Below are 8,438 nucleotides of genomic sequence, written 5' to 3'. Positions count from 1 at the left end.
CCCCCCCCCCCCCGCCGTCACATCCCCATCTTGATAGGTAAAAGGGTTCATTAGCTTGTTCCAGTTCCCTCCTGGATACCCCTCCGTGCCTTCCCTTTGTTCCAGACATCATACCCTGGCCTGTGGGGCCCAGCTTCCTCGCAGCCCATCTCCTATGCTTTCCCGCTCCATGCTCCGCTGGCCCCTCTCAGCTCCTCAGAGCCTCTCACCTGAAGCCCTTGGTAATTTGTGCTCCTTTTTACATGGAATGTTCTCTTTTTTTAGATTTTATTTATTTATTTGAGGGCGAGACACAGAGAACACAAGTGGGGTGAGTGACAGAGGGAGAAGCAGATTCCCCACTGAGCAGGGAGCCCGATGCGGGGTTCAGTCCCAGGACCCTGGGATCATGACCTGAGCCAAAGGCAGACGCTTAACCGACTAAGCTACCCAGGCGCCCCTAGCCCCTACATGGAATGTTCTTGCCCAGCACATCAGATGACTGGCTCATTCTCATTCTTCACATACCTTCCCCTGCCACTCCTATTTAAGTTATTCTTCCCAGTTACTGTGACATAGCTTATTTTCTTCATAGCACCAAGTAGTCTGTGATTATCTTGGTGGTTTTCTTGTATATCGTTTTTCTGTGCCCACTAGACTATAAGCTTGGAACAGGGACTTCATCTTCTTGTCCACTTTGTCACTGGCATCTCGAGCACCGCCCTGCACCCAGTGGGCACTCACTTCATTTCTGTTGAATGAGTGAATGAGCTTGTTATCTTCCTCATACACTGAGCTGCTTCTCTCTCCATACTCCAGCTTCCGTCCCAAATCTCAGAGTGTTTGAGCGTGAAGGACTGCAGCTGAATCTGTCTTTCGTTCGACCCCCTGAAACCCCTGCTTTGCTCTTAATCACGGTCACTGCTGTCAACACCTCAGGGGCTGATGTCACCCATTTCGTCTGCCAGGCTGCTGTGCCCAAGGTTCGTAGAAGACCAGGATATGAGGTGGCCTGGGCAGTCCAGGAGAAAAGGCTAAGTAGAGGAGGTGGGTGGGAGGAAGAATGAGACGGGATGGGAATGACGTGCAGAGACAAGCACTTGGGGAGTTACGGGAAGAGGATCTGAAACTGTTGGGTGTGGAGGGGTGGCCTGAGCCCAGCTAGCTGCCTTACTGTGCCCTGCCCAACCTCCTGTGTTCAGAGTTGCCAGCTGCAGCTACAGGCCCCCAGTGGGGACACAGTTCCAGCTCAGGGTGGCCTTCCAGTGACCCAGCTCCTCAGAATCTTCAATCCTAACAAGGTGAGCTCAGGAGCACCCCACCCCCTGTTGATAAGGCCCAGGGACAGGAGAAATCACAGGTGCTAACCCTGGTCTCCACTCTCGTATTCCTAGGCCCCCTTGAGGCTAAAGCTGCGCCTCACCTACCACCACTTGGGCCAGTCGGTGCAGGAGATCTTTGAGGTGAACAACTTGCCCGCGGAGACTTGGCAATAACTCAGCCTCCACTCAGTCTGAAATCCTCCTGTGTCCCAAACCCCCCAGGGTCTCAGCCACATGGAGCCTGTACCTGACCGCTACCAGCAGGTGGCGCTCTGGTCCTGCGTTTGCCTCTGCAAGAAGTGGGGGGGGGGGGCCTGCCCCCACTACCACAAATAATGAAAGCCCAATAAAGCCTGAGGGGGAAAGCCATATTTGGGTATATTTGAGATAGAAAACGTTTACAAATCATAGCATGTAAAGAATCTCATTCAGGAAGTCTGTATCTTCCCTTGAGCCTTAGGAACCTGTCTCAACAAAGAAGAGCTCTTTCTACCCTCTCCGGGTTGGAGAGCAAATTTGCCCCTAAACCTCCACAGGAGGCACTCTACCATCTGGGCCAGAGTAGGGCACAGTAGCAAAGTGAAACCAGAACTTCCAGATTTCTAACAGGGATTCCCACCCACTTCCCCAACCTGCTGCTGTTCCCCACACCCCAAGGCAGGGAAATCCCTGCTGCCTCCCCTCATCTCTAACTCAGCTGTGAGGCGGTTTAGGAGCCGCTGGCAGAATCAATGGCATCGACCAAGGGGGGGGTGGCAAGGGATTTTCCTGTGCTTAACTACTGATCACGGCTAAGTGGAAATCCTATAAACACGAGCGGAAATCAATGGAGGCTGCTTAGCGGCCAGGGGAGAGGGGCGGCCCACAGATTGCATCTGACGGATGAGGGAGAGGAGGCAGCCAGGGAGGGTTCAAGGAAGGATAGCTGAGGGTAAGGTGAAAGAACAGGCAGAGCTGGAGAGAGAGGAGACACTGGGAAGAAGGCCAAGGAAAGAGGCACAGTGTGCCCAGGAAGGAACCGTTAGACCCAGAGTTCCTTCCCTGTTGAGGAAGTGACACCCTAGCCCAAGCTGCTGCCCGGAGCTTTAGTCCCCTGCGGCTTCTCTCTGGGGCTGTATACTTCTAGCAGGTGCTGATAGTCCTGAGGCCGGAAGCGCTGGAGGTACACCATCACCTTGGCAGGTGCTGTCTCCTGCACCGGCACACCTGCAGGCAAAAGGAGACATGAGAGGACCAGACAGAGCTGTAAATGCTTTGGCTGTGCTCCCTGCCCTCACAGCCAGACCCCAAAGTTGTTGCCAAGGCAGTCCAGCCAGTTTCTGTAACCCACCAGCACACACCCTGATTGGCCTGTGCCAGTGGGGCCTACAAGGGCCACTTTGGGTAGGAGTGAGGCTGGGAAGCCAAGCATGAGCTTCTCCTCCAGCAACGAGAAGTGGTGAAGAGGCGCTCAGCTCCCATGAAGGCAGAGGGTGCCTCGATATCCACTCTTTTCCTTTACTGCTTCTATCCCCCAATCAAGATTAAAGCCCATGTAGGCAGGACAGAGCTCACTGGGTTGGTAATGAAGCAGATGCACAGACGCACACAGAGCAACAGGGACGTAGAAAGGAGAGAAGCAGCAACAGCCATGGGGTGGGACTCCCATAGAACTCCAGCTTCTATATGGTACGGAGCCGTGATAAGTCGGTGTCTTATCGTTAGAGCCTGGCAGCACGCTGGGCATATAGGAGGAAGCTCAACTCAGTGTATGTCTGCTGAGAAAGCGAGAGCAGCATTCCATCACTTTAAGGCCTCATGGGATGCTCAGCCCCCATGGATGAACTGTCTACAGAAAAAAAAAAACGGCCACGACTTGTCCTGTTGTCTGCCACGTAAGTACAGTGTTTTTGCCTTTTACTCAAAGCCAACAGGACAAATTAAATGAGGATCTAGGTAGTTGTAAAAATAAGAGGACAGGATTTGGGGAAAGGAAGGATGGATGGAAGGATTCAAGCAGAGAATGGACGCGAACTTGGAGCAGCTGGAGGTGTGAGAACTAAATGAGGCAAGGACTGGTGGAGATTAGAGACCAGGAAGGATCCGATCCAGGTTAGGCACCTTCTGTAAAAGCCAACTGGGTCCTCCAAAAAATTGCCAAGACCATCTCCATTGCAGAAATAACCCCGAGACCCTCCCCTCTAGCTGGTTCAGTGGGTACATCCAGGAGAGCAGTAGGGAAGGGAAAGACAGCACAGAAGGGCCTGTCTCCCTCACCTAGCATGCTGCTGAGGCTATGGATCTTCTCTACGGCAGCTGAGACCTCAGCCTTCTCGTGCACCAGGGCCTCTACCTCACCCACAGCATAGCCAAAGTCAGCTGTATCCAGGTCCACCCTGAGCAGAGGCTCCTCTTTGTCAGCTCCGGATAGCACCAGCTTCCAGGCACTACGCCTCGTCACAAAACTAGCTACTTCCTGCAGCCCCAGTGGGCCCAGCACAGCAGCCACACCTCCAGGCCCCAGGACATCAGCCCCCAGCACCTCACAGAGCTGGGCCACAATTGCAGGCTCAGCTGTGAGTTCCACATAGTGGGTGTGAGTTACTGGGACAACTGGCCTTCCAGCATATTTGAGCTCCCATCCACTACCCTCTCGCTGTCGCAGCCAGTGGTCAGCCCGCATGAGGCTCAGCTCAGGAGTGTCATAGTAGGTGTCCCTGAAGGTGACCTGGTGCTCCAGGGTGCCCCCCAGCTCCTGCAGCCGCTCCTCTGTGTCAGGGGCAGGAAGGAACTTTCGCTCCACCTCAATGAAGGTCTGGGCCATGCTACCTGCAATCAGTAAATCAATAACCATTTGCTGAGCTCCCAGGGGTGCTCAGCCTTGCAGGGTGACAATTCAGCAGACCGCGCCCCACCCTGGAAGAATTTATGAGGCACACGCTATCACAGAGCTCTGTGTTGGGGCTACAGCTCTTTCTCCCTGCCTCAGTGACGGATTCCGCCCCCCCCCATCTCTAAAGTTCTGCAACAGTGACAGATCTCCAGGTAATCCCTGACACCTTTCATGACGTCCTCAATCCAAAGGGCTCCCTGGAAAACTAGTGAGTGTCCTCCTTTCAATACTCCCCCTCTATACCTTGCGACCCCGGGTGGCCAGGGGCTCACTTCCCGCAACGACCCCGCCCTTCGCCACAGCACCGGCCAGGCCAGCGGATCCTCGGGTCTCACCTTAAAGCCCGAGGGTCTCCCACTCGCGGGACCTGGAGATGGGCCAGGGGAGCCCACGCCACGCCCACGAGGAATGCCGGGAGCAGTCCCTGGCCTCGGACCTCAGCTAGGATCTCTGCGCACTTGGCCGGTCCCAGCACGAGCGGCCACATTAGGCCCGATGTGGCGGTGCCGAGCACAGGCCGGGATTCGAGAGGCTGGCTACGTGATAGGGGGTCCGCGGCCTCCGCGGTGGGCCGGGAGCGCAGAAGGCCCCCTACGCTCTGCCTCTCATGCCGGACCCCTCCCGGCTCCCGAGGGTCGGCCGGGGTCTCAGGCCTCAGGCTGAGCCCAGCACCCTGGTGTCCGGGTGCATGATGGGAGATGTAGTTCCAAAGGGAGATTTTGCCTTCTCGCCCCACCCGTCGCTATGGTGACGGGAAAGCTGCGGTTCCCGCCCGCGGGACTCAACCTAAAGTTGAGCAGGGGCGGTGAGGACAGTCGGAGGGAAGAAGCCGAGCCCCAGTCCCGTCTCCAGCCCCCTCACTTCCGAGGCAAATAGGCCTGAAATCCAAGCCAGTCACTCAGACGCTATCCAAGAGATGTTTTATTGACTATTATGGTGGCCCACAAAATACAGGCCAGTGGCAATGGGCTGAAAAGGGGGATAACTAAGACCAGTTTAACTACTCAGGAGGTTTAGAGGGGATAATACATCCTACCATGATTATTTAGGGTAAGACTGAAAACTTCTTTCTTTCTTTTTTTTTTTTTTTAAGATTTTATTTATTTATTTGACAGAGACAGCCAGTGAGAGAGGGAACACAAGCAGGGGGAGTGGGAGAGGAAGAAGCAGGCTGCCAGCGGAGGAGCCTGATGTAGGGCTCGATCCCAGAACGCTGGGATCACACTCTGGGCTGAAGACAGACACTTAACGACTGAGCCACCCAGGCGCCCCAAGATTGAAAACTTCTTGTCAGAGAAGAAACGATATTTTGTATAAGAACTAAAGACATGAGGGGATTTCAACAGAGACCCAGACGGAGACAGGAACAGCAAGAGCAAAGACCAGGAATCTGGAGAGCACCTGGCCAGTGTGTAAGGAGATGAGGCTAGAAACGCAGTTGAAGGACAGTTTGGAAATGGCCTTGAGTGCCAGCCTGAGGAATATGTCACTGAGTTGCCAGTGGCCCCTGAGCAGGCTTTATCTGGAGTGGGAGAAACAGGAAGATGTGGGAGACAAAATAGAGAAGAGCTCCTTCTTACTCTCTCTGAGGACTATGATTACCTGGACGCTGTGTGTCTGACCCTCTGGGTGTGGTAGCTCGTTGAGGAACAGTGACTCCAACTCCTGCGATGGGTGAGAAGTGCCAGGTTCTCAACATCTGTCATCTTCCCAGCATGTTTCTGGAAACAAATAACCCGCGGGAAGTACTGTGAGGAGGACACTGATTTACAGACATGGCATCTTGAACTTGGGATGTCTTGGATGGATGTCTCCTCCACCCCGTATCAGGCACCAGTAGTCAGGGAGGGGAGGGCCCCCAGCCCCTAGTTCTGATCACTGGCCTACTTTTCATCCATCCTTTGATTTTCAGTTTTCTTCCCTGGGGAAAAAGACTTCTTCCCCTGAATTATAAGGTCCTCTTCCCTGAGTTGTAAGGTCCAATTCAGTGGGGCAGAGGCAACAACTTAACTGAAAGGAAAGACCAGACTCAGGAACCAGACAGACCTGGGGTTGACTCCCAGCTTTGATTTCCAGGTGTTTGGTCTTGGGCAGGCTAGTCTGCCTCCCTAAACCTCTCATCTCTCCTTGGTAAAATGTGGACTGCCACAGTTATGGGTAGGGATTCAGTGATAAACGGTCACATCATAGAGACCCAAAATGTTAGTTTTTCCCTCCTCTTTTCCTGTGAACTCCAAGGTTTTTTCTTTTCTCCTCTTTCCTTTCTTATTTGTCTTTTCCTTTTTTATTTATTTTTGCCTTTAAGAGAAGTAGGCTATAGCAGCTATTGTGAACTCTGGAGTCAGACCATCCAGGTTTGAATCCTGGCACTGTCACTTATTGGCCATGGGACTTTGGGCCACTTAACTTCTTTGTGGCCTGGTTTCCTCAACTGTAAAATGGGACTAGTTGTGAGGATTGAGTAAGTTAGTGTACATAAAAGTGCCTGGAACTGTTCTGTGCACTCAATAAATCTCTACTCTTATTACTAGAATATAAGAGCTCTTATAACCTGAAGATGAGAACCAGGAGCCAGAACCTCCTTTCCCGACCCAACTCTGGGTGGAGGGGACAGAAGCTCTCCGAGACTTCAGAGTAACTGTGTGGAAGTGAAGATTCTAGTACGCAATTAGAAAGGAGGGGGACTGGCAAGGCAGGAAGAAGGGAGTGGAAAAGAAAGAGGCCTGCGGGGGCTCTGGGAAGCTGGTAGAAACCCAGGCTACTTAGAGCCCATTTAAAACAAACAAACACATGTATGGTTTCTGTAGGCAGGAGGGAGAGGAGGAGAACCCGAGAAGGAGTTTAAAGGCGCTTGCCACCTTTCCAAGCACTGGCTTGGAAACCCGGTGCCACGGTGGAGCAAGGCGACCCCGCCCGCAGGCCGGCCAGCCCTGGGGCCTCCGTCGGCGCGCGCACGCAGCGCTTGCTGGCAGGCGGGTGGGAGCGGGGACCGACGGACTACAACTCCCGGCACACACCGCGGCGGGCGGGACGCTGCACCTGCTCAGTGGGGCCGCCCCGGGCGCCTGGGTATTGATTATTCCATTGTGTGGGACGCCTAGGCTCCAGCCAGTGAATGAGGCGGAGGAGTGAGGGCGAGGAGGAGGAGGAGGAGGAGGAGGGCGAGGAGGAGGAGGGCGAGGAGGAGGAGGAGGCAGGGAGAGAGCGAGTGCCCAGGGTGAATCAATGGAAACCCCCTCACGAAGCCGGGAAAACACTTCAGCCGCAGCCAAATAGCATTGATTATTTTCCTTCACTTCCCTCACCGCTGTGAATTTATTTATTTATTTTTTCCATCTCCGTCCCTGACGCCCCGGAGTGAGCGCTGGAGGGAGGGAGGAGGAGGGGAAAAAAAAAGGAATCAACACATCGGAGAAGTCCCTTCCAAGAGCCGCCCCCTCCCCTCCCCGCCTCGCGCTGCTCGGCGGCCGCGGTTCGACTCCCGTCCCTGCTTCCAGCTGAGGTGTAAGTGCATCGATTTCCGATGCTGCTGGGTTGGTTTTTTTTCTCCTCTCCCTCTCTCTCTTCTTCCTTTCCTTGCTCTTTGGAAGCTGGAGACGGAGGGGAGAGGAGGCGCTTGGAGACTGCCGCTGGAGGGCACGGAGAGGGACGGGAAGGGGCTGGGGGAGGGGACATGGACGGACGGACAGACAGACCGAGGGCCTGAGGAGAAGGAGGGGCACGGGGGGGAGGGGGTGTGGGGGAGAGGAGGCGCTTGGAGACTGCCGCTGGAGGGCACGGAGAGGGACGGGAAGGGGCTGGGGGAGGGGACATGGACGGACGGACAGACAGACCGAGGGCCTGAGGAGAAGGAGGGGCACGGGGGGGAGGGGGTGTGCGAGGGAGGATGGGGTGGGGGAGAGAGATGCAGGGGTGGAGGGAGACACGGCGAAGGGAAAAGGCATCGAGGCTGGACCAGGAGCCAGCCGGACAGACGGAGGGTAACGAGAGCCTAGACGGACCGCGCCGAGCTGTGCGGGGAGCGGGGGTACCGGAGGGAAGGGGAGGCCGGGTGAGTGCGGGCTCGGAGCTGTCAGCCCGGAGGGGCCTGGGTCTCGGCTGCCCCCCGCCGGCTGCGGGATCGGAAACCGCGGCAGGCTGGCGGGCTGACGGAGGGGCTAGCTTGCTGGGGGCGAGGGTGCGCGGGAGGGGACGTGGATACTCTTAATCTTCGATCTTCGTTTTTGCCTGAAGTTGAGCTGCCTTTTTTTTTTTTTTTTTTTTTT

The 8,438-nt window shown here is 55.2% G+C and overlaps 2 protein-coding genes across 5 annotated transcripts in view; one reads left to right on the top strand and one right to left on the bottom strand.

Moving 5' to 3' along the window:
- AP1G2 (adaptor related protein complex 1 subunit gamma 2) overlaps positions 1 to 1,670 on the top strand; it is an 8,350-nt gene extending 6,680 nt beyond the window's left edge. For 2 of the 4 annotated variants that reach the window (XM_040620756.1, XM_040620758.1), the window contains 3 exons: positions 799 to 962; positions 1,182 to 1,280; positions 1,374 to 1,670. In XM_040620756.1, the coding sequence (XP_040476690.1) occupies positions 799 to 962; positions 1,182 to 1,280; positions 1,374 to 1,475 (365 nt within the window). In that variant the 3' untranslated portion in view covers positions 1,476 to 1,670. Of the gene's footprint in view, positions 1 to 105; positions 222 to 798; positions 987 to 1,181; positions 1,281 to 1,373 lie in introns of those variants that run through there. The other 2 variants (XR_005832026.1, XM_040620757.1) reach the window with 2 other exon arrangements.
- THTPA (thiamine triphosphatase) lies at positions 1,656 to 4,986 on the bottom strand. The gene is made up of 3 exons (XM_008710558.2): positions 4,509 to 4,986; positions 3,558 to 4,109; positions 1,656 to 2,507 (listed from the first exon to the last, which is right to left on the bottom strand). Exons 2-3 carry the CDS (start codon positions 4,102 to 4,104, stop codon positions 2,362 to 2,364), a joined length of 693 nt encoding a protein of 230 aa, XP_008708780.1. The 5' UTR covers positions 4,105 to 4,109; positions 4,509 to 4,986; the 3' UTR covers positions 1,656 to 2,361.
- Positions 4,987 to 8,438: the final 3,452 nt, after the last annotated feature.

Source organism: Ursus maritimus, unplaced genomic scaffold (assembly GCF_017311325.1).
Source record: "Ursus maritimus isolate PB19 unplaced genomic scaffold, ASM1731132v1 scaffold_36, whole genome shotgun sequence".
In the NCBI taxonomy this organism is placed as follows: Eukaryota; Metazoa; Chordata; class Mammalia; order Carnivora; family Ursidae; genus Ursus; species Ursus maritimus.
The sequence above is the reverse complement of the archived record's forward strand: the minus strand, read 5'-3'. Positions and strand labels throughout refer to the sequence as shown.